At 35.9% G+C, this 27,046-nt stretch overlaps 1 protein-coding gene across 1 annotated transcript in view; it reads right to left on the bottom strand.

Annotated features, from left to right (window-relative positions):
• The window catches only part of LOC139981428 (uncharacterized), a 67,166-nt gene that overhangs the window by 27,784 nt on the left and 12,336 nt on the right, over positions 1–27,046 (bottom strand). The window contains exons 7-23 of the mRNA XM_071993801.1: positions 25,851–25,961; positions 24,342–24,458; positions 23,504–23,626; positions 20,668–20,784; positions 19,584–19,703; positions 17,967–18,089; positions 16,216–16,326; positions 15,103–15,225; positions 13,606–13,728; positions 8,959–9,078; positions 8,385–8,510; positions 6,274–6,393; positions 5,640–5,759; positions 5,066–5,191; positions 2,955–3,074; positions 2,306–2,425; positions 1,733–1,858 (exon numbers count right to left, since the gene is read on the bottom strand). Of these exons, the coding sequence (XP_071849902.1) occupies positions 1,733–1,858; positions 2,306–2,425; positions 2,955–3,074; positions 5,066–5,191; positions 5,640–5,759; positions 6,274–6,393; positions 8,385–8,510; positions 8,959–9,078; positions 13,606–13,728; positions 15,103–15,225; positions 16,216–16,326; positions 17,967–18,089; positions 19,584–19,703; positions 20,668–20,784; positions 23,504–23,626; positions 24,342–24,458; positions 25,851–25,961 (2,046 nt within the window). The remainder of the gene's footprint in view (positions 1–1,732; positions 1,859–2,305; positions 2,426–2,954; positions 3,075–5,065; positions 5,192–5,639; positions 5,760–6,273; positions 6,394–8,384; positions 8,511–8,958; positions 9,079–13,605; positions 13,729–15,102; positions 15,226–16,215; positions 16,327–17,966; positions 18,090–19,583; positions 19,704–20,667; positions 20,785–23,503; positions 23,627–24,341; positions 24,459–25,850; positions 25,962–27,046) is intronic.

Genomic DNA, 27,046 nt, shown 5'->3' with positions numbered 1-27,046 from the left:
ATTTGGTAGGGTGAGGTGACAGAGCTGATAGAGAGGGTATTAAAGGCAATGGGCTTGTGAGCTATGGCCGGTCTGAACACTATGTTGTGTCGTCGGGCAAGACACTTAATCTCAATTGCCTCTTTTCAACCAGGTGTACAAAATGGCGGAACCAGCAAGATAACTCGTAGATATAGTTGTGGCTGCAACCTATAGGAAGCATTATAATGTGTATGATCTGGTCTCGCTTCATAGTAGGGAAGCGTACCAACCATGGATAGTCATGTGATGTGCTCCTAGGTGCTACTAACATATTATTTATCCGTTTGTCAGTTCAAAGTGATGAGTTTTGTAGCAAAGAATGCAATTATAACAGGACTTTATAGTAAATTGATCATAACCGAAATAGGTTAGGATGATGACAATGCTGAGATGTACATTTTGTGTCAGAAATGCATGGACCCTGGCTACTATTCGAACATGTACTGTCAGAGTCTTATTTTGATTTCTGTCGACTGAAACATAAACAAAATAATGTCAAAGAACAAAACGTAGTGAGTCCGTGCACCATGTTTGTAATGGTTTAGCGTGTCCCAACTTATGTTTTTAACGGTTTAGAATTTCCCAACACATGTGTTTAACGTTTAGGAAAGTCCCAACACATGTTTCTAATGGTTTAGCATGTTCAACCCATGTTTTACCAGTTTACTAGGTCCCAATCCTTGTTTGTAATGGTTAAGCATGTCCCAACCCATGTTTTTAACGGTTTAGTATGTGCCAACCAATGTTTGTAACGGTTAAGCATGTCCCAACACATGTTTTTAAAGATTAAGCATGTCCCAATCGATGTTTTCAACGGTTTAGCAAGTTTTAACCCATGATGGTTTAGCACGTTCCAACCCATGTTTTTAACTGTTTAGCATGTCCCAACCCATGCTTTTAACGGTTTAACATGTTTCAACCCATGTTTTTAACGGTTTAGCATGTCCCAAATCATATTTGTAACAGTTTAGCATGTCTCAACCCATGTTTAAAACAGTTTAGCATGTCCCGTACCATGTTTGTGTAAACTGACATGTAAAAATTTCACAGCAGCTGCCAAAGAAAGTAGGTGCTTATTCACAAAGAAACGTGTACATTCCCTCGATTCCAATACATGTGCCCTGGTTCTGACGAGGGTTACTGCTACAAGGATCGACTGCTGGCAGCCCTGGCCCCAGCTATGAAATGTTGATCTACATTTTGAATAATTTGCATAATTTTAAATACAAATATTCATGAGATTATACTTTCAGAATATGCAACTCAGTGAATGCTGGCAGGAGGTTCAGTTCTTAAACATACTTCAGCTAAATAGCTAATGTTCAACAGGTTTGGAACTTAAATATAGCAACAATGTAGTCCACCAGCTGACATGCGTCAGATATAATTAAACATAGTCAAGTTTGATTAAGTACAGACCTGGAGGTTTTCTGTCTGTAATTATGTTTATAAGTAAACAAATATTCGAAAACTGACTGGGAAAAGTTAAACAATGGAAAAGATCAAATAATTGTATGGCTTAATTTGTAATGTTGTAAAAAATAATTGGTAAAGAATTCTTCAAAACATTAATCTTAATTTCATCAGGTTTACTGTCAATTGTTACAAAGTAATCATAACAGTATAATTTGAAAGTAATTAGATCAGCATGTAATCCCACTTCATTTATGTTATTTCAGGATTGAATTATAAATAGCTACAGTGAGCATACCAATCTGAGTTTGACAAAGATTCCCTTCAAATCCAGCTGGACATTGACAAGTAAAACCAGTAGCTGATGTTGCATCTATGTCACAGGTGCCACCAGATTGGCAAGGATTGGGATTAATGCAAGGGTCTGGTAGAAAAGAGATAAACTTAAAATGAACAATGCACAAGAATTTATGAAGAGTTATTTAATATAACAGAGTCAAGAACATCAAGACCTGAGTATATATGCCTCTTCTGAGAAAGATAATCTGGACATTTCCAAACATCTGTCAACATAGAAAGACTCCTTTCAATGCAAATGGTCTGTAATGACATCCAGTAGAGTTGCAAAACATTCAAGATCATTTCGATTCACAATGTTTAACTTTTATTTTCTTTGGAAAATGGCTCAAAAGGTGTCCTCAAGAAACCAGAAGGAAAAAGACAAATAGAACTCAAAATCCAAATCATCACAATGGAATATATATCAGTTTAAATGATGCAATTACTTGATTACAATCCAACAGTTAATGTATCAACTCATTATCCTAAGGTAAACTAGTGAAAATTATATATTGTCATAGTGAACACACACTCGTAAAAGTTTCACATGTCGGTCCAGTAAAGAAGTTAGGGCAATTACAGGTGAAACTGGTGCCGCTAGAAGTACAGGTCCCTCCTGCTAAACAGGGGGAACTGTCACAAGGATTACCAGCTGTGAAGAAATTAATGCATGGAAAGTTACCTTGAAAACTGTAAGAAATATTTAAACTTGGGATTCAAAAAGAAGTTGTGATGATATTAGTGGAATCATGGCAAGAAAATCATGGTAAAGGAATAATCGCATGGAATCTTTAAACACAATATAATATGGATGTAAAATGACGTTGTGATAAGATGAGTGGAATCATGGGAAGAGTAGGGTAACTTAATGGGTTGGGAGATAACTAATGCTCACTAGGTTTCGAACGTATATTTAGCAACAATGTAGTCCACCAGCTGACATGAGTCAGATATAATTAAACATAGTCAAGCTTGATTAAGAAAAGACCTGGTGTTTTCTGTCTGTCATTATTTTTAAAAGTAAACAAATTTAGGAACACTTGTTCCAAACCATCACAATGGAATATATATATCATTTAAAATGATGCAATTACTTGCTTACCATACAACTGTTCATATATCAACTCATAATCCTAAGGTTAACTAGTGCAAAATGATGTATTGTCATAGTGAACACTCACGCGTAAAAGTTTCACATGTCGGTCCAGTAAAGAAGTTAGGGCAATTACAGGTGAAACTGGTGCCGCTAGAGGTACAGGTCCCTCCTACTAAACAGGGGGAACTGTCACAAGGATTACCAGCTGTGAAGAAATTAATGCATGGAAAGTTTACATTGAAAACTGTAAGAAATATTTAAACTTCTGATTCAAAAAGAAGTTGTGATGATCTTAGTGGAATCATGGCAAGAAAATCATGGTAAATGAATTATTGCATGGAAACCTTTAACACAAAATAATATGGATGCAAAAAGACATTGTGATAAGATGAGTGGAATTATGGGAAGAGTAGGGTAACTTAATGGGCTGGGAGATCAAGTTGGTGCTGTGAAATTACTGAATGATTTGGTAGGGTGAGGTGACAGAGCTGATAGAGAGGGTATTAAAGGCAATGGGCTTGTGAGCTATGGCCGGTCTGAACACTATGTTGTGTCGTCGGGCAAGACACTTAATCTCAATTGCCTCTTTTCAACCAGGTGTACAAAATGGCGGAACCAGCAAGATAACTCGTAGATATAGTTGTGGCTGCAACCTATAGGAAGCATTATAATGTGTATGATCTGGTCTCGCTTCACAGTAGGGAAGCGTACCAACCATGGATAGTCATGTGATGTGCTCCTAGGTGCTACTAACATATTATTTATCCGTTTGTCAGTTCAAAGTGATGAGTTTTGTAGCAAAGAATGCAATTATAACAGGACTTTATAGTAAATTGATAAGAACCGAAATAGGTTAGGATGATGACAATGCTGAGATGTACCTTCTGTGTCAGAAATGCATGGACCCTGGCTACTATTCGAACATGTACTGTCAGAGTCTTATTTTGATTTCTGTCAACTTAAACATAAACAAAATAATGTCAAAGAACAAAACGTAGTGAGTCCGTGCACCATGTTTGTAATGGTTTAGCATGTCCCAACCTATGTTTTTAACAGTTTAGAATGTCCCAACACATGTGTTTAACGTTTAAGAAAGTCCCAACACATGTTTCTAATGGTTTAGCATGTTCAACCCATGTTTTACCAGTTTACTAGGTCCCAATCCTTGTTTGTAATGGTTAAGCATGTCCCAACCCATGTTTTTAACGGTTTAGTATGTGCCAACCAATGTTTGTAACGGTTAAGCATGTCCCAACACATGTTTTTAAAGATTAAGCATGTCCCAATCGATGTTTTCAACGGTTTAGCAAGTTTTAACCCATGATGGTTTAGCACGTCCCAACCCATGTTTTTAACTGTTTAGCATGTCCCAACCCATGCTTTTAACGGTTTAACATGTTTCAACCCATGTTTTTAACGGTTTAGCATGTCCCAAATCATATTTGTAACAGTTTAGCATGTCTCAACCCATGTTTAAAACAGTTTAGCATGTCCCGTACCATGTTTGTGTAAACTGACATGTAAAAATTTCACAGCAGCTGCCAAAGAAAGTAGGTGCTTATTCACAAAGAAACGTGTACATTCCCTCGATTCCAATACATGTGCCCTGGTTCTGACAAGGGTTACTGCTACAAGGATCGACTGCTGGCAGCCCTGGCCCCAGCTATGAAATGTTGATCTACATTTTGAATAATTTGCATAATTTTAAATACAAATATTCATGAGATTATACTTTCAGAATATGCAACTCAGTGAATGCTGGCAGGAGGTTCAGTTCTTAAACATACTTCAGCTAAATAGCTAATGTTCAACAGGTTTGGAACTTAAATATAGCAACAATGTAGTCCACCAGCTGACATGAGTCAGATATAATTAAACATAGTCAAGTTTGATTAAGTACAGACCTGGAGGTTTTCTGTCTGTAATTATTTTTATAAGTAAACAAATATTCGAAAACTGACTGGGAAAAGTTAAACAATGGAAAAGATCAAAGAATTGTATGGCTTAATTTGTAATGTTGTAAAAAATAATTGGTAAAGAATTCTTCAAAACATTAATCTTAATTTCATCAGGTTTACTGTCAATTGTTACAAAGTAATCATAACAGTATAATTTGAAAGTAATTAAATCAGCATGTAATCCCACTTCATTTATCTTATTTCAGGATTGAATTATAAATAGCTACAGTGAGCATACCAATCTGAGTTTGACAAAGATTCCCTCCAAATCCAGCTGGACATTGACAAGTAAAACCAGTAGCTGATGTTGCGTCTATGTCACAGGTGCCACCAGATTGGCAAGGATTGGGATTAATGCAAGGGTCTGGTAGAAAAGAGATAAACTTAAAATGAACAATGCACAAGAATTTATGAAGAGTTATTTAATATAACAGAGTCAAGAACATCAAGACCTGAGTATATATGCCTCTTCTGAGAAAGATAATCTGGACATTTCCAAACATCTGTCAACATAGAAAGACTCCTTTCAATGCAAATGGTCTGTAATGACATCCAGTAGAGTTGCAAAACATTCAAGATCATTTCGATTCACAATTTTTTACTTTTATTTTCTTTGGAAAATGGCTCAAAAGGTGTCCGCAAGAAACCAGAAGGAAAAAGACAAATAGAACTCAAAATCCAAATCATCACAATGGAATATATATCAGTTTAAATGATGCAATTACTTGATTACAATCCAACAGTTAATGTATCAACTCATAATCCTAAAGTAAACTAGTGCAAAATAATATATTGTCATAGTGAACACACACTCGTAAAATATTCACATGTCGGTCCAGAAAAGAAGTTAGGGCAATTACAGGTGAAACTGGTGCCGCTAGAGGTACAGGTCCCTCCTGCTAAACAGGGGGAACTGTCACAAGGATTACCAGCTGTGAAGAAAGTTTACCTTGAAAACTGTAAGAAATATTTAAACTTGGGATTCAAAAAGAAGTTGTCATGATATTAGTGGAATCATGGCAAGAAAATCATGGTAAAGGAATCATCGCGTGGAATCTTTAAACACAACATAATATGGATGCAAAATGACGTTGTGATAAGATGAGTGGAATCATGGGAAGACTAGGGTAACTTAATGGGTTGGGAGATAACTAATGTTCACTAGGTTTCGAACGTATATTTAGCAACAATGTAGTCCACCAGCTGACATGAGTCAGATATAATTAAACAGAGTCAAGCTTGATTAAGAAAAGACCTGGTGTTTTCTGTCTGTCATTATTCTTAAAAGTAAAAAGTTTAGGAAAACCTGTTCCAACCATCACAATGGAATATATATATCATTTAAAATGATGCAATTACTTGCTTACCATACAACTGTTCATGTATCAACTCATAATCCTAAGGTTAACTAGTGCAAAATGATGTATTGTCATAGTGAACACTCACGCGTAAAAGTTTCACATGTCGGTCCAGTAAAGAAGTTAGGGCAATTACAGGTGAAACTGGTGCCGCTAGAGGTACAGGTCCCTCCTACTAAACAGGGGGAACTGTCACAAGGATTACCAGCTGTGAAGAAATTAATGCATGGAAAGTTTACATTGAAAACTGTAAGAAATATTTAAACTTCTGATTCAAAAAGAAGTTGTGATGATCTTAGTGGAATCATGGCAAGAAAATCATGGTAAATGAATTATTGTATGGAAACCTTTAACACAAAATAATATGGATGCAAAAAGACATTGTGATAAGATGAGTGGAATTATGGGAAGAGTAGGGTAACTTAATGGGCTGGGAGATCAAGTTGGTGCTGTGAAATTACTGAATGATTTGGTAGGGTGAGGTGACAGAGCTGATAGAGAGGGTATTAAAGGCAATGGGCTTGTGAGCTATGGCCGGTCTGAACACTATGTTGTGTCGTCGGGCAAGACACTTAATCTCAATTGCCTCTTTTCAACCAGGTGTACAAAATGGCGGAACCAGCAAGATAACTCGTAGATATAGTTGTGGCTGCAACCTATAGGAAGCATTATAATGTGTATGATCTGGTCTCGCTTCACAGTAGGGAAGCGTACCAACCATGGATAGTCATGTGATGTGCTCCTAGGTGCTACTAACATATTATTTATCCGTTTGTCAGTTCAAAGTGATGAGTTTTGTAGCAAAGAATGCAATTATAACAGGACTTTATAGTAAATTGATCATAACCGAAATAGGTTAGGATGATGACAATGCTGAGATGTACATTTTGTGTCAGAAATGCATGGACCCTGGCTACTATTCGAACATGTACTGTCAGAGTCTTATTTTGATTTCTGTCGACTGAAACATAAACAAAATAATGTCAAAGAACAAAACGTAGTGAGTCCGTGCACCATGTTTGTAATGGTTTAGCGTGTCCCAACTTATGTTTTTAACGGTTTAGAATGTCCCAACACATGTGTTTAACGTTTAGGAAAGTCCCAACACATGTTTCTAATGGTTTAGCATGTTCAACCCATGTTTTACCAGTTTACTAGGTCCCAATCCTTGTTTGTAATGGTTAAGCATGTCCCAACCCATGTTTTTAACGGTTTAGTATGTGCCAACCAATGTTTGTAACGGTTAAGCATGTCCCAACACATGTTTTTAAAGATTAAGCATGTCCCAATCGATGTTTTCAACGGTTTAGCAAGTTTTAACCCATGATGGTTTAGCACGTTCCAACCCATGTTTTTAACTGTTTAGCATGTCCCAACCCATGCTTTTAACGGTTTAACATGTTTCAACCCATGTTTTTAACGGTTTAGCATGTCCCAAATCATATTTGTAACAGTTTAGCATGTCTCAACCCATGTTTAAAACAGTTTAGCATGTCCCGTACCATGTTTGTGTAAACTGACATGTAAAAATTTCACAGCAGCTGCCAAAGAAAGTAGGTGCTTATTCACAAAGAAACGTGTACATTCCCTCGATTCCAATACATGTGCCCTGGTTCTGACGAGGGTTACTGCTACAAGGATCGACTGCTGGCAGCCCTGGCCCCAGCTATGAAATGTTGATCTACATTTTGAATAATTTGCATAATTTTAAATACAAATATTCATGAGATTATACTTTCAGAATATGCAACTCAGTGAATGCTGGCAGGAGGTTCAGTTCTTAAACATACTTCAGCTAAATAGCTAATGTTCAACAGGTTTGGAACTTAAATATAGCAACAATGTAGTCCACCAGCTGACATGCGTCAGATATAATTAAACATAGTCAAGTTTGATTAAGTACAGACCTGGAGGTTTTCTGTCTGTAATTATGTTTATAAGTAAACAAATATTCGAAAACTGACTGGGAAAAGTTAAACAATGGAAAAGATCAAATAATTGTATGGCTTAATTTGTAATGTTGTAAAAAATAATTGGTAAAGAATTCTTCAAAACATTAATCTTAATTTCATCAGGTTTACTGTCAATTGTTACAAAGTAATCATAACAGTATAATTTGAAAGTAATTAGATCAGCATGTAATCCCACTTCATTTATGTTATTTCAGGATTGAATTATAAATAGCTACAGTGAGCATACCAATCTGAGTTTGACAAAGATTCCCTTCAAATCCAGCTGGACATTGACAAGTAAAACCAGTAGCTGATGTTGCATCTATGTCACAGGTGCCACCAGATTGGCAAGGATTGGGATTAATGCAAGGGTCTGGTAGAAAAGAGATAAACTTAAAATGAACAATGCACAAGAATTTATGAAGAGTTATTTAATATAACAGAGTCAAGAACATCAAGACCTGAGTATATATGCCTCTTCTGAGAAAGATAATCTGGACATTTCCAAACATCTGTCAACATAGAAAGACTCCTTTCAATGCAAATGGTCTGTAATGACATCCAGTAGAGTTGCAAAACATTCAAGATCATTTCGATTCACAATGTTTAACTTTTATTTTCTCTGGAAAATGGCTCAAAAGGTGTCCTCAAGAAACCAGAAGGAAAAAGACAAATAGAACTCAAAATCCAAATCATCACAATGGAATATATATCAGTTTAAATGATGCAATTACTTGATTACAATCCAACAGTTAATGTATCAACTCATAATCCTAAGGTAAACTAGTGCAAAAAGATGTATTGTCATAGTGAAAACTCACTCGTAAAAGTTCCACATGTCGGCCCAGAAAAGAAGGTAGGGCAATTACAGGTGAAACTGGTGCCGCTAGAGGTACAGGTCCCTCCTGCTAAACAAGGGGAACTGTCACAAGGATTAGTAGCTGTGAAGAAATTAATGCATGGGAAGTTTTACCCCGTTTCATATTTCTGGTTTCGGCATTGCTATGATGTTCAATATGTTAACCTTGGAGCTGTTATGATGACCTTTACATTTTTTCTCTGATCCAGCTGAGAGTTGTGTGCTTCTCCCACCTTTAAACATGTTCTCCATCATTTGTTGCTGAATAAAAAGTACTACCCCATCATTGCAGATTCGAAATTTTCAAAACCTACATGTTAATCTGAATTTTCATTTGGCAAATGTTTACTAGGACGAAAATACCAAAAACAACATAAATGAGAACTGTTAGCACATTGATAACAGTTTGGAAGGTCCCAACCCATGTTTTAACAGTTTAGCATGTCACAACCATTGTTTTCGACTGTTAAGCATAACCCAACCAATGTTTTAAACGGATTAGAATTTTCCAACTAATATTTGCAATGTTTTAGCATTTCCCAACCAACGTTTGAACTGTTAAGCATGTCCCAACACATGTTTCTAATGGTTAAGCAAGTCCCAAAACATGTTTGTAACAGTTTTGAATGTCCCAATCCCTGTTTGAAATGGCTTAGCATGTCCTACCTTGTTTCTAAAGGTTTAGCATGATTCTACCCATGTTTTTAATCGTGTAGCATGTCCCAACCCATGTTTGTAACAATTTAGCATGTTTCAACCCATGTTTTAACAGTCTAGCATGTCCCAATCCATGTTTTGAACGGCTTAGCATGTGCCAACCGATGTTTGTAATGGTTGAGCATGTCCAACCCATGTTTTTAACAGTTAAGCATGTACCAACCCTGTTTTGTCCCAACCCTCGTCTTTTAACCATTTAGCATGTCCCAACCCATGTTTTCAACGGTTTAGCATGTCCAAACCCATGTTTTTAATGGTTTAGAAAGTCCCAACACATGTTTTTAACGGTTTAACATGTCCCAACACATGTTTTTACCAGTTAAACTTGTCCCATCTGATGTTTTTAACCATTTAGCATGTCCCAACCCATGTTTTTAGTAGTTTAGAATGTCCCAACACATGTTTTGAACGGTTAAGAATGTCCCAACACATGATTTTAACGGTTAAGCATGTCCAAACCTATGTTTGTAACGGTTTAGCATGTCCCAACCCATGTTTTAGACGGTTAAGCATGTCCCAACCCATGTTTGTAACACTTAACATGTCACCCATTTTTTTTTAACGGTTAAGCATGTCCCAACAATATTTGTAAGAGTTTTGCATGTCCCAACACATGTTTTAGCGGTTTAGCATGTCCCAACACATGTTTGTAATGGTTTAGCATGTTTCAACCCTTGTTTTTAATTGTTTACCATATCCAAACCCTTGTTAGTAATGGTTAAGCATGTCCCAACCCATGTTTTAACGGTTTAGCATGTCCCAACCCATGTTTTTAACGGCTTAGAATGTCCCAAATCATGTTTGTAACAGCTAAGCATGTGCCAACCAATGTTTGTAATGGTTGAGCATGTCCCAACCCATGTTTTTAACAGTTAAGCATGTCCCAACCCTGTTTTGTTCCAACCCATGTCTTTAACAATTGAGCATGTCCCAAACCATGTTTTCAACGGCTTAGCATGTCCAAACCCATGTGTTTAACGGTTTAGAATGTTCCAACACATGATTTTAACAGTTTAGAATGTCATAGCTCATGTTTTTAACTGTTAAAAATGTGCCAAACCATGTTTGTACCGGTTAAGAATGTCCCAACACATGATTTGAACGGTTTAGAATGTCCCAAACTATGTTTGTAACAGTTACACATGTGCCAAACCATGTTTGTAACGGCTAAGAATGTCTCAACACATGATTTTAACGGTTTAGCATGTCCCAATCCATGTTTCTAACGGTTAAGCATGTGCCAACCAATGTTTGTAATGGTTGAGCATGTTCCAACCAATGTTTGTAACAGTTAAGCATGTCCCGACCCTGTTTTGTCCCAAACCCTGTCTTTAACAATTAAGCATTTCCCAACCCATGTTTTTAACGGTTTAGAAAGTGACAAAACATATTTGTAACGATTAAGAATGTCCCAACACATGATTTGAATGGTTTAGAATGTCTCAATACATGTTTTAACCAGTTAAACATGTCCCATATAATGTTTGTAACCATTTACCATGTCCCAACCCATGTCTTTAGTAGTTTAGAATGTCCCAACATGTTTTAACGGTTTAACATGTGCCAAACTATTTTTGTAACGATTAAGAATGTCTCGACACATGATTTGAACGGTTTAGAATGTCCCATTACATGTTTTTACCAGTAAAACATGTCCCGACCCATGTTTTCAACGGTTTAGCATGTCCCAATCCATGTTTTTAACAGTTAAGAATGTCCCAGCACATGTTTTTAACTGTTTAACATGTGCCAAACCATGTTTGTGACGGTAAGGAATGTCCCAACACATGATTTGAACGGTTTAGAATGTCCCAACCTATGTTTTTAACAGTAACACATGTGCCAAACTATTTTTGTAACGATTAAGAATGTCTCGACACATGATTTGAACGGTTTAGAATGTCCCATTACATGTTTTTACCAGTAAAACATGTCCCGACCCATGTTTTCAACGGTTTAGCATGTCCCAATCCATGTCTTTAACAGTTAAGAATGTCCCAGCACATGTTTTTAACTGTTTAACATGTGCCAAACCATGTTTGTGACGGTAAGGAATGTCCCAACACATGTTTTTAATGGTTTAGCATGTCCCAACTTATGTTTGTAACGGATTAGCATGTTCCAACCAGTGATTGTAAGGGTTGAGCATGTCCCACCTCATGTTTTAACGGTTAAGCCTGTCCCAACACATGGTTCTAATGGTTTAGCATGTCCAAACCAATGTTTGTAACAGTTTTGGATGTCCAAAACCCTGTTTGAAATAGCTAAGCATGTCCCAACCCATGTTTTTAACGATTTAGCATGTTTCAACCCATGTTTGTTTAATTGGTTGAGCATGTCCCAACCCATGCTTTTAAGGGTTAAGCATGTCCCAACCCATGTTTTTAGCAGTTTAGTATGACCCAACCCATGTTTTATGGTATAGCACGTCCCAAAACTTGTTTTTAACGGTTGAGCATGTCCCAACCTATGTTTGTAACGGTTAACCATGTCCCAACCCATATTTTTAATGGTTTAGTATGACCCAACCCATGTTTTTAACGGTTTAGTATGACTCAACCCATGTTTTTTTTATGGTATAGCATGTCCCACACATGTTTGTAACAGTTTAGCATGTCCCAACACATGTTTGTAACATTTTAGCATGTCCCCCATATTTTTAACGGTTAAGCATATCCCATCCAAAGTTTTTAATGGTTTAGCATGATCCAAACAATGTTTGTAACATTTTAGAATGTCCCAACACATGTTTTAGACGGTTTAGCATGTCCCAACCAACTAATGTTTGTAACATTTTACCATGTCCCAACCCTTGTTTGAAACAGTTTAGCTGTTAAGCATATCCCAACCAATGTATTTATTGGTTTAGCATGTCCCAACCAATGTTTGTTATAGTTAAGCATGTCCCAACCAATGTTTCTAACAGTTTAGCATGTCCCAACCAATGTTTCTAACAGTTTAGCATGTCCCAACCCATATTTTTAAGGGGTTAAGCATGTCCCAAACAATGTCTGTAACTGTCTAGTATATCCCAACACATGATTTTAACGGTTAAGCATGTCCCAACCCATGTTTGTAACTGTTTAGCATGTCCCAACCCATGTTTTTAACGGTTTAGCATGTCCCAACACATGTTTGTAACAGTTTAGCATGTCTTAACCAATGTTTATATAGTTTAGCATGTCCTAACCCATATTTGTAGCCGTTAAGCATGTTCCAACACATGTTTTTTAAGGGTTAATGCATGTCCCAACCAATGTTTTTAACAGTTTTGGATGTCCCAACCCCAGTTTGAAATGGCCTAGCATGTCCCAACCCATGTTTTAAAAGGTTTAGCATGTTCCAACCCACGTTTTTAATGGCTTGCCATTTCCAAACCAATGTTTTTAACGGTTAAGAATGTCCCAAAACATGTTTCTAATGGTTAAGCATGTCCTAACCCATGTTTGTAACAATTTAGCATGTCCCAACTGATGTTTTTAAGGGGTAAAGAATGTCCCAAACCATGTTTGTAACTGTTTGGCATGTCCCAACCCATGTTTTAGACGGTTAAGTATATCCCAACCCATGTTGGTAACACTTTAGCATGTTCCCTATGATTTTAACGGTTAAGCATGTCCCAACCCATGTTTGTAACAGTTTAGCATGTCCCAACACATGTTTCTAATAGTTAAGCATGTCCCAACCAATGTTTGTAACAGTTTTGTATGTCCCAACCCCTGTTTGAAATGGCTTAGCATATCCCAACACATGTGTTTAACGGTTTAGCATGTTTCAACCCATGTTTCTAATGGTTTTGCATGCCCCAACCCATGTTTTTAATGGTTAAGCATGCCCCAACCCATGTTTTAAGTGATTAAGCATGTCCCGAACCATGTTTGTTTAAACTGACCTGTAAAAATTTCACAGAAGTCGCCAGAGAAATTCACTGCGCATCCACAAACAAACGTGTCCATTCCCTCGATTCCCATACATGTGCCCTGGTTCTGACAGGGGTTACTGCTACAAGGATCGACTGCGGGTAAGTTTGCAAGAATAGACAAAACTTTAGGCAGTAAAGCATAGAGTAATATGTTTCAACTTTACAATGTGCTACATGTACAGTACCATTGATTTTAAGTAACTGTGTAGTTACTTGAGCAATTTGCAAAAAATCTATAAAATATATTTCAATACATCGTAAGTACACTGCTTGTCAGTTTGATAGTCTGAACAGTTAAAAACTATAAAGTCTTCAACCTTGGATCTAAAGTTGAAAACCTAACTAAAATGCTTCAAGGTTTGCTTCAAAGTCATTTCAAAAAAGGTTACTTGACTTGCAGGTTAAAGTCCCCTTGATGCTAATAGACAGCGGTTGCCATTTATGAAATGTTGATCTATATTTTGAATAGTTTGCATAATTGCTAATACAAATATTCATGTGATTTTCAGAATATGCAACTCAGTGAATGCTGGCAGGAGGTTCAGTTCTTAAACATACTTATGATTTAGAAAGAATGGTTACAGCTACAAGAAACTTTTTTACTGTACAGCACATGCATGGTTCTAGTGCAGGATTTAACTACTCTCCATAACCTGTTCTGGAGGCTATAATGGTTGCTAAGTGATATTATTTTTGGTTCTAGGACAGGATTAAGCAACTCTCCACTCCCTGTTCTTGAGGCAATACTGGTTGTCTAGTTATATTCTTTCCTATTCTCTTTGTAAGTTCATTGCAGAAATTAACATATATTTCCCTTCCGTTCATCAATGCGCATGTTGTAAAACTTCTGTCAGCTTGCTAAAATAATTTTATTTGCATCTTTATATCACTTCAAAAACATATCAATGTTCCTAAAAGAAATGTATGTGCATTAGCTGCAAGTTTGTCAGTAGCATGGAGTAATTCTGTCTTCTATAGTCTTTCCATTCGTTACACTGAAACAGTGTTACTGATCTTTAAATGTGCTGGAAACAATTAACACAATCATATACTGCATATTCCAGGTGTGTTGGATGTTCGTTTGCACTCAGTTTTGCTCCCTTAAAACTTGATACTGCATAGGCACTGATTATGCACATTATGCAGAGCACTTTGTTATTAATAAAAGAAAAACAGTTCCTTTCGTTTGCTATCAACGTCCTTGAGGGTAAGTCCAAGTCAAGTCTCAATGAAATCACAAAATGATGCGACTCAAGTTTAATATCAACACATGCAGCACTGAAACATTCAATTTGTCCCATGAGAGTGCAAGAATTCTGAACATACATTCTGACCATGTTCGATAATTACCAACGAGCAATACACTCCATTATTTAAAAGTTCATTAATAGGGGTATGTAAATTGGAAAGGCTTTAGTGTCAGTGACCCCTGACTGATTAATTGCCTTGAAGATTATGAGACCTTACACATTCCACATGTTTGTCCAGTGTATCCAGGCAGACACAAACATATGAATAATTCGTCGTTTGCACTATTCAGACAAGTTGCTTGGTTCATGCAAGGTTGGCTGTCACAGGGCCTCACAGAGTCTGAGAAGACAAAGAAACACAAATTTGCAATATACTAAATGGGTTTAAAGAGATATTGAGTACACATTACGACCCCCCCCCCTGCCTATAGCAAATACCACCTGAGTCCCCTGTTTAAGGCCAAAAACAAGGGGAGATTGGATATCTACTCAAGTTGGTATTGCTAGCCATACAAAACACTCCTCTGCGCAAATTCATGACAAAACACATCAAATGTATCAAGTAGTACTCCAGTGCTCTGCATACTGCATACTGCATATAATGCTTCCAAGAGGCTCGAGTCATGGCCCACCAGGCCTCCTCCGACACCCCCCCCCCTCCTTCGTTAAGAATACATGAGATATAATGACTGGAATCACAGCCTTGACCCACAGGAACCTTTTTAGGTGACTCACTTTTAGGAGGTGTACACCTATCTTGTCACTGTTAAAGTAGTGATTCATGGACCAAGAATATAATAAAATTAAGCAATAATCTTCGAAAGGTTAGTTGTCAAACACTATTCTGGCTGCAAATTAGTATTAACTTTACTTTCTATTTGGTAGAAGTTGTAACCAACCAATATCAACGTTTTCACTTCATGAATCCACATATTTACAGTATTTTTCACATAAACTTCTGACTGAAAACCTATAGCCTTTTAAAGTTAGAATTCAAACCACAACAACAAAGCAGAAGAGATATATGAGCCTCCCCACCCCCCCCCCCCTCCCAATAAAACAAACTCTTAAGATTCATTTACTGCTTTGCTGTAAAAAATTGATTTTTGCACAGCCTCGTATGTGGATATTCGTGGCAATTGCTTATGTGCCTCAAGATGCATGCCAACGAAGCTTCCAGATTATTCAAGCAAGTAACCTTTCGCAAACACCTGCAGTGTTCTACAATAGACCAGTGATGTACAAAACACTATTCATTACACAAATTATGGCATCTGTCTGATGTGTTATTTAAGACATACACAATGCTTTCTGCTATAATGGCAATTACCTGAACATATGCCACCTCGGAAGCCTGGCGCACAGCTGCAAGTAAAACCCAGCAACGGATCTACTTCACAGCTCCCACCATTGAAACAAGGATTAGGAATACAGAGGTCACCTGTAAAGATACATTTATAGGATCATATATATATAATAAATACTAAGTTACATTCTCAGAAATCTATCATAAAACACAGTATGAGGTAAGAGCTGCCAAAAAAAGTTGTAAATAAATTGTATAAAATTTTAATATTTCTTCGATCATTTTGTTCTTTATAAATTTGAATTTTAAAGTTCTTTTCTCCGAACACATTACAGCTGTTTTATGCTAGGGTAGTATCTTAAGAACAAAACGGAAGTAGAAATAAGGATTATGTGGATTAGCAAACAGGATTAAAGTGTGGCGATATAGAGTTGGAAGCAAGGAGAATTGACATGAAATCTTACAATTGAATGTGTAATGAGATTCATGAAAAAGGGTGCAGAAGTCATGCATAATTAATGAAAAGTACAACACATTACAGCTGCTTTATGCTAGGGTAGTATCTTACGAAAGAAATGAAAATAGACATAAGGATTATGTGGATTAGCAAAGAGGATTAACGTGTAGCGATATAGAGTTGGAAGCAAGGAGAATTAACATGAAATCATACAAGTGAATGTGTAATGAGATTCATGAACAAGGGTGTGGAAGTCATGCACAATGAATGAGAAGTGAAATAGCAGAAGAACAAGAAATGAAGAAACAAAGGAAATGGGAGGAAATTACTAAACACTGAAAAGGAAAATAAACAATACCTTGTGAGAACAATTGAAAATAATATTTACATCAAAACTGAAAAAAAAAATCATAATAAAACACACAGACACATTTGAGGGCAGGGGTCATATGTAAATTTACACACTTGATTGCTACATTAAAAAGTTCTTCAAGGTGGGAAACGTAACTAAGCAAATCCTCACAAAGTGTATGGAAAATATTTGGGTGTAGTCATTTCCAGCTGTAAATTAATGTATTGAAGCTCTTTAGGCTCAAAATTCGATCTTTATGAAAGATGGAAAATTTATCACCTTTCTTGCAAGAGCAACCAGTTAGGACATGAATGCTACTACCACTATATACTGTACCCTTATATCATACTTTAAATTCAATCACAAGTATTGGCATGGTCAGTTTGTAAGCCTGTTCTCATGTAGCAACAGGATATTCATACTGCTCATACTGGTAGTATGAACAGTTTGTAAGCCTTATCTCATAGAAACAGGATATTCATACTGATCATACTGACAGTTTGAATAGATTCTGTATCTAATAGAAACAGGGTATTCATACTGACAATATTGTCAGCACAAAATTATGCTTTAAAGCATGCCAACAGAGAACAGTTGCCACTAAATTGGGGCTAATTTTAGCTAATGAATATTGATTAGAAAGTATGGCTACTGATTACATGCAGCAAGTAAACTTGCAGCTAAAGCTATTCAGCACATACAATCATACCCTAACATTCACTTACTTTACACAAATGAAGGTTTTTCAAAGAAATTTAAATTTAGAAATTCCTGATTATTTGAATAGTAAGTAGCTCAGGTGAGTAAGTCCGATCAAAAATAAATATTGGACAAACATAAACATTCAATTTATGTTACCATGGTAATGATGTACAGTAAGAAAGCTAGATCAAGTACTGAGAAGGAAAGTCCAGTTCAATGAAATTCTGGACAAACAGGAAGCCATGGTAACAACGTTAGGTGTACCTAGCTGGTTGCAACGTTGAAGTCCAGTTGGTGTCTCACAGATACAGGTGTGGCTCATACCATCAGATGAAACCATACAAGTTCCTTCTTGACATGGTGAACTTGCACAGGCTTGATTTACATCTGGACAATGTGCATGAAACAGAAGCCAGAAACATGCATGTCAACTTCCACTCATAAAGTATTAATATCAAAGGAGCATTAACGACTTAAGGAGCTATGCCGATTACATATAAAAATAGAATGCAAACTTTAAATAGCATATGGTAAAGCTGGAATTGATCACAAACATTGTGTGTTTACTTGAAGGATTTGTCACGTGCAAACCGGCAAGCTCTAGCTTATGCAGAGAATCTTAAGAAATGTCAATAATTGAGGTATCTGTACTTATAAATTCTACTGTTGCGTACAGATGTGATTTTGGTACAAGTGCACATAGGATAGGCTATGCACACCATAATACACATCTAAGGTGCAGGTATGATGTAAGTATAAGTTTAGATCGGACCCCATATAGCCTAAAAGAATACCTCAGAAAAAAAGTAGACTATATAGACAGTGCTAAACTGACAGGTTTCAACTGTGTATATATTGTCATGTATACAAGCATACCACAGTAGGGGTTAGGGCCCTAACCCGTACAACTCAGCATAATTGATGTAAACATCATGTTTGTTTCACATTCCATAGAACTGAATGCAGGTGTAATGCAGGCTCCAATATAGAACACACCATATATAACAAACTAAGACAGGAAAACACCATAAAACAAAAAACTAAACAGCTTAAAGATGATCAAGCTATGGAAATCATGAAATTACCAGGTCCAAGTTTAAGAGACACAAAATAAGAACAAGTAAACAGGTCAATGAGCTGACAACAAAATTGTTAAAAAAAAAATAACAAGTTTAAGTTTTAATGAGTGCATTTGCCATGAAGGATCAAATGCAGCTAGGACATGATAAGAGTTTAAGAGAGTAAACTTAAGTAGATACTGCATTCCAATAACGTAGAGAATATATATTAATATTGAATGATACTTCCAGAATAGTTGAGATCTGCAGGTTACATGCAAGCACAACTGCAGGAAATTATATTGACCTATGTCTCAGAACAATGTATATTAATGTAAAGAATATGTCAACTAAACAACATGAATTATTCATAATAAGTGTTACTACCAGTGGGAGCACATGGCTGAATGACTGTAGGTGTGATGCAGGCACAACTGTAGAATATTCTATTGACTTATGTCTCAGAACAATGTATATTAATGTAAAGAATATGTCAACTAAACAACATGAATTATTCATAAGAAGTGTTACTACCAGTGGGAGAACATGGTTGAATGCTGGTAGGTGTCATGCAGGCACAACTGTATAGGATATTCTATTGCCCTATATGTCTCAGAACAATGAAGGAGAATATGTCAACTAAACAACATGAATTTTTCATAATAAGTGTTACTACCAGTGGGAGCACATGGTTGAATGCTGGTAGGTGTCATGCAGGCACAACTGTAGAATATTCTATTGACTTATGTCTCAGAACAATGTATATTAATGTAAAGAATATGTCAACTAAACAACATGAATTTTTCATAATAAGTGTAACTACCAGTGGGAGCACATGGCTGAATGCCTGTAGGTGTCATGCAGGCACAGATGTAGGAGAGACCATCAGCTCCATTCATGCATGTGGCTCCATTCATACAAGGGTTACTCATGCAAGGATTTCCTGAGGAAAAAAATGAAAGTAAGAATATAGCTACTGGGATTCAGTATTACAAGTGAAATGTGTGCACATCAGGACCGTCACTATATACTGGTCCCTAGCTAATTAATACACAATACGATGGTTTCAACTAATGAAACGGTATATTGGGCCCTAACCTGATGATGTATGGTGGTCCATAGCTAAAGAAATCATGTATGATGGTCCTAGACTGATGATACAATACTCTGGTTACTACACTTAGGCAATAAGCTGGTCACTTGTCTAATGACACTATGCTGATTGCTAGTCTAATGACACTATGCTGATTCCTAGTCTTGACATAGTATGTGGTCCCTTTACTCTAATGACACTATGCTAGTTCCATTTCTAACGATACTATGCTGATTCCTAGTCTAATGACACTATGCTGGTCACTCATCTAATGACACTATGCTGGTCACTTGTCTAATGACACTATGCTGGTCCCTATACTATAATGACACTATGCTGGTCCCCTTACTAATGAAATATACGGATTCCTAGTCTTGTCCATGTGGTCCCTTTACTCTAATGACAATATGCTAGTTCTACTTCTAATGACACTATGCTGGTTCCTAGTCTAATGACACAATGCTGGTTCCTAGTCTAATGACATAATGCATGGTTCCTAGTCTAATGACACTATGGTTGTTCCTAGTATTGACAATGTATGTGTTCCCTATATTCTAATGACACTATGCTTGTCCATATAGTCTAATGACACAATATGGTGGTTCATATTCTAATGACACTATGCTAGTTCCTAGTCCTGACACAGTATGTGGTCCCTATATTTTCATGAAACAGATGCTATTTTATAGCTCTTAGCTGGTCAATAACCTTAGAATACCTGATTATTTCCTGAGCAAATGACATGAAATTCACCACAAACTTGATGACAATACAACCGGACCCTTACCCTATAGATATATAGCAAAGGAATTACCTATTACGTCACAGGATAGCATCCCAATAGAAGTCATACACAAACATATATATGAGAGTCCATCTGCTGTAATCATACAAGTCTGGCCACCTTGACATGGATTACTGGCACAAGGCTCTGTAAAAATGACATAAAGTCACCAAATTTAGTAGACAAATGGCAACAGTACATCTTAAATGAAAATACTAAGCCATAGTTCTCTAATTATTTATAACATACCATATGAGTACTTTATTTTACACTAAGCAGTAGTTCTCTTCTTATTTATAACATATCATAGTAGTACTTTATTTTACACTTACAATAGTTCTCGTACCATTTATAAAATATCAAGGGGAAACTTTATTTGACACATAGCAAGTTCTCTTATTATTTATAATATATCATAGGAGTACTTTATTTTACACTTACAATAGTTCTCGTACCATTTATAAAATATCAAAGGAAAACTTTATTTGACACTTAGCAATAGTTCTCTTATTATAAATAACATATCATAGGAGTACTTTATTTTACACTAAGCAATTGTTCTCTTATCATTTATAACATATCAAAGGAGAACTTTATTTTGCACTTAACAATAGTTCTCTTATTACAAATAACATATCATAGGAGTACTTTATATTACACTAAGCAATATTTCTTTAATTATTTATAACATATCATAGGAGTACTTTATTTTACACTAAGCAAGTACTTATTATTTATAACATTCCATTGGATTCTTTATTTTACACTAAGCAATAGTTATCTTATCATAAATAACATATCATAGGAGGGTAGTTTTTACACTAAACAATAGTTCTCTTATTATATTTGACATATCATAGGAGTACTTTACTTTAAACTAAGAAATAGTTGTCTTAATATTTATAAATATCATAGGAGTACGTTATTTTAAGTAAGATATTGATATCATCATGGAAAGCCTTTAAGTAATCATAAGGATTATTTTATATTTGTTACAAGAGTATTTTTGATTCAGATTATTTAAAACCACCTTGATATTTTACTATATAACAATGAATTCATGCTCTTAGCTCTGCTATCGCCATTTAAAACACAACTTTAAAAAGAAACACAAGTCAAAGATTTACATTGCAGAAAGTAGTGGTAGCATAACATCAATTGATACCTTCTTTTGATGCCTTTATATACTACATTCTAGATCACTTCATGATTAGTCAGTCATTTTCCTTATTAGCAAGATCATTTGCACGTACCTACTATAATTGCACACAAGCAACAACATCTTTATTGCTAAATATCTGCTGCATATTTCTCATAATTTAAAGCCTATTCTCAAAGTGAAACAATTGGGATTCTAAATCGGAGAGGAATTCAAAGCACCAGCTTACCACGTAGGAGGAAATCATCAAGTACAGAGCATCCTCCATTTTGGAATGGTAGTCATGGGGATAAGCAAAGGACGATCAGCAGGTCGTGTGGCACCTGGCAGTATTCCTCTATCTATCCACTATACCCATAGGCAAGCAAATATACCAGTTACATAAGTAGGAAGTATCATGTACTAGAAGCTAGGTTGTTTTTACTTACAGGATATGTATAGGCACACCTCCATTGACAGGCAAGCATTTAGTATTATGAATGCTTTAATAACAAGTCACATCTACTGGAAGCTATAGTCTAGGCTGGGTTTACTAACAGGTTATGTCTTCTGTGCTCATCTGGGATAGTTGATCACAAATGCCGTGTTTCATCTGTACACCTTGCTCCATGTGGAAGAGTCTAATAACACATCACATCTACTGGAAGCTAGGCTGGGTTTTGAATTAAGCAGGATAGGTGAGTGGTTCTGCTTTCATCGGAGGTAGTCACCAGCTGATGGTATTGTCATCTCCATAGCAACAAGGTCATTATTCATACACGTGGATACCTCCTTTTTGTTTGGAAAGGACAGAATCTACACAATGATCTCAGGCATCATCTATAGCTTCTTTGAAAAATTTCAGTGAAGGTATTAGAATCAAGAAAGGTGAAGTAAAGTAAGGTAAGCAAAGCAAAGCAAAGGGAAGGATAGGAAAGAAAACAAAGGGTAGGTGCGCGGTGATGTTTGATCAATGAGAGCAATCAACCACTGGAATGAGAAGAGCTTCAACATGGTTATACCTTTCATATTACAAACAACACAGTTGTTCAACAGTGCTGCAACTAATAAATACTTAACAAATGTTATTTTAGCCAATATATTTACAACTTTAAATTGTCTGTCTGCTTTATTAGAAAAACAGTCTTCCAAAACTGTTCAGATAGTATAAGCCTTGGCATTGAGTTCACTTTATAAAGAAAACCTTATCATATGTATCAATGATGGTTATACTTTGTACATGTTATTAACAAGAGAGTCAATCCAACATGCATTATAAGTATCAATGATGTTAATACTTTGTACATGTTATTAGCATCATAGCCAATCAAACATACATTATATGTATCAATGATGTTTAAAATTTGTACATGTTAGTAGCATGACAGACAATCAAACATGCAAAGAATATAATCCCAAAGATGACTATAAGCAAAACAAGTACAAAACAAAAAAACTAAAAATTTGAAACAGGGAAGCAGAAAAAGAGAGATTATTGGATATGAATTTAGTCCAGCACAATAAATGGATACCAATGATGGATTGTTAGCAAGTTCTAAAGAAAGGAAATTTCAAAATTGATTCAGAAATTTACAGTTATAAGAAAGTGTCATTCACATAATTAATGATTGGTTTAAGGATGCCATTCTGATCGTTGAATTTGAGTTGCATGAAATGCAGACCTTATCTAGAACAATCTTGACAATAGATTACTTAAAGACCACATACCCATCTGGATCCCACAATCAGCACCGGTGAAGCCAGTCTGGCAAAAGCAGAATGCAAATCCAATAGCCTCAGTACATAGACCTCCGTTTAAACAGGTTATTTGATCACAAAAACCACCGCCATCTCCAAAAGTAGATTCAGAGAGATTATATTGGCAGTCAAATAAATAATCATGATACCATTAGTACATTGATTTTTATAACTTACAGAGAAATCATGAAGAAGATGTGAGGCAATGATCAATGGATTGATTAAATAATATTGCAGGTTGTATACACCTATACACAGACAACGCCACATGCTTCATGCTGCAATAAAATATGAGCAAAATCCCTATCCAATAATGGAGCAACCTTAGCCTGGAATGTAAACAAAGACATATGCTGCATGCAAACAAGAATATGAGAAGCAACCCGTGTTTAATTATGAAGCAACCTTTGTTTGTCACCCACACAGACAATGCCATACACTGCATGCAATTAACAATAGGAGAAGCAACACATATGAAATTATGGAGCAATCTTCACAAATGCTCTATTTACTTTATTTGAGGATCATTCTTGACATGAGGTAATTGTGACATTCTCAGTGACTGGATTGTTTCATTGATTTTCTCATATTATCTCATTAGAAACATTAGACACTTAAGCCATGAGTACCTAGCACAGCTTTTAACCAAAGGGATATCTATTTTTCTTATTTTAGGACAATGGGATTATTAATGACTGTATCAATTATATTATCTCTCTATAGTATTACTGTGTATTCATCACCTTTGAGTATACAGGAAAGTATCACAAAGGGGTACATAAATAGAAGGCTAGTATCGTCCACTTACTTTGTACTTCGCAAAGTGTCCCTGTGAAACCTGGCAGGCAGTTACAAAAAGCTGTCTGATCCATGGAAGTACAAGAACCTCCATTAATGCAAAGAAGATTATCACATGGGTTGCTGTCTGTTTAAAGCAAATAATACACAAACAGATATAAACAATATTCAAATATGGTGCTGGCCTACATAATGTTGGGGTTAATTTAAAGTTTCAAAGATTTCTGATAAACACAAGACATATTATGTTGACTTCATATGAAAAGCAGAATCCTGGGATGACGTACAGCATCATTCTTCCTTCACAAATTTGAAATAATTGTAAACATGTCATTTGAGTTAGCTATAACGTCTTTAAGGTTTTCCTACTGAAGTTTGTTTTTCTTCTGAGGAATTGACGTAACATGGTGGTATACAATGTGTTGAATTGACTGGTCCAGCCGCTTTAACTAATGAGCCTCGAATGAATAAAAGACCACTTCAGACAAATTAAATTGGGCAGTGGTTTTAACAGTGTACAACCTGTATGATAACTCAAAAGTAAACTCTTTAAGTAATCTGTAGAACTGCTGTCAAAGAGTTGCCAGCCTAGCACTATATGCTGTAAACATTTAAATGTTCCACCATGAGGAGATGTCAGCTATCATTCTTTCAGTTAAACACCGAAATGTAACATTAATGCAACAGAATATCTAAGATGAACCTTGCATTGTAATAACACCTTGGCTATTCCAACTGTCTCAATATGGAACAAGTCCAGATAATGAAAGGGGCCCCTTTCTATCTTATCTTTTCTATTAACATCATACTAAATACATCCGAGTTATAGCACTTCATTTCAAGGTCAAAGTTGAGTCACAGCTAGCAGTGATATTCCTCACTCGGCAGGTCATGTCACTGATTAATTGAACCATTCTGTTCTCTATAGTTTAAAAATTGAGAAACTGGTTAGTCACTAATTCACTTTTGAAATTTGGTGCTGCACGATTAATGACGTTAGATTAATGTTACTAAAGCACATGCTACCACACACAGCCTAACTTTACTTATAATGTGAAATACTGGACAGGTGGCTTACAGTCTGTGGAGCAAAAAGGAAGAAAGGTTGACTTGTAGTTTGTGATGCCAAAGTATTATTATTCCATTAATCAATGGAGTTCGAAGTATACCATTGTATAATTGTTACACAATTATAAATGGTTCATTTCAGATCTGTATATTATCCAGCATCTGGATATAAGAGAACAGGATGAAACTTTCTTCTGATGATATTTTACTAAAATCTTTGCGTGGCAAGAATCGTACATAAACCAAGCATACACACATCAAAACTCTGCTTAAAGATTGACAGGAAGTTTTAATCTAGTTTTCCTCTGCCAGGTCATGATAAGATTTGAAATGTCAGCAGCCAATCAGTTGCTCTGAGACTCAAAATCAAAATCAATACATACAGAGTATGTTTGAATAAGAGCAGGGTGCAATAATTTATGACAAATTAAATTAATTTCATGACAGTTACCTATCATGCCGCAATCATCTCCAAAAAAGGTGCCCGGACACATGCACATTGCCACACCACCCGCCACAACACAAGTGCCACCGTTTAGACAGGAGATCTGATCACACGGGTCTATAGAGAAATTGAATAAAGATCAAAACATTTATATCCATTTTGCAAGTTTTAATTGTACTAATTAAAAGTACAGCAGAACAATAATGAAAGAAAAAGGGTGTTGAAATTTTCATAACTATCATACATTTTTAATAAATCTAATATTTCATTTATGTGTGTCATGGTAAATATCAATTTCAATTATAGACAATCATAGATGATGGTAATATCTTCGATGCATCCAGACCATCTGCATGCCTGGCGAATCAAGAGCCTGCTTTTCTAATGTACAGTAATCACTGGGTCTTTATCCATACACCCACCCACCCCCCCCCCTTCCCGCCCTCCTCCCCTTTGCTCCAAACAGGCCGGAACTTGTGACCCTATTTCAAACCATCCTTTGAATTGACTAGATGTCTGAATAACCATTATTACTTCATCAGGTTTGATAACATAATAATTCTGTAATTAACATTTTTAACATCAATTTTTAAACAACAATTTTTTAACAAAAATTAAAAACACTGTTTTTAACATTAATTTTAACATTCTATAATTTTGAAAAATAAACACACCATGATCAAACCTGAAACAAAATTTGACAAACTTTGAGATTTTTTCAAGTTTATTTTCTTACATGGGAAATAACCACATAACTATCAGTTTTGACCAAAACATCGTCGTTTTAAATCTACCCTTTATTAATAAACTAAATTGCTTGACGCATTCTTGACAAACATCCTATTATTTTTTAAAGGATTTTGTCTTCCTATCGTTTTGGGTTTTAGACTTCACTTTGCTTTGCATATTATTTGTTAATAACTATTTTATATATGATTTTATGTATATATTTTATATTACTATTTTGTATATTTTTACTTTTAATGATGTATCTACAAATGGTGAGCATGTATTTTACCCATTTAGGGATATAGTGAAATTGAAATCATTCATTCAATCAATCAACAAATACAAAAATTAAGCCAAATCAGAGATCCATTATCTCAGTAACATTATTTTTATTGTACCATGTCAAAGGTCACACTAGAGTCCACACAACTGGCACTATCTACCACTGCAGACCAAGCATTGCTAACCCCCGC

This window comes from Apostichopus japonicus, chromosome 15, assembly GCF_037975245.1.
Source record: "Apostichopus japonicus isolate 1M-3 chromosome 15, ASM3797524v1, whole genome shotgun sequence".
Lineage (NCBI taxonomy): Eukaryota > Metazoa > Echinodermata > Holothuroidea > Aspidochirotida > Stichopodidae > Apostichopus > Apostichopus japonicus.
Note: the sequence above shows the minus strand (reverse complement) of the source record. Positions and strands in the feature narration are given on the sequence as shown.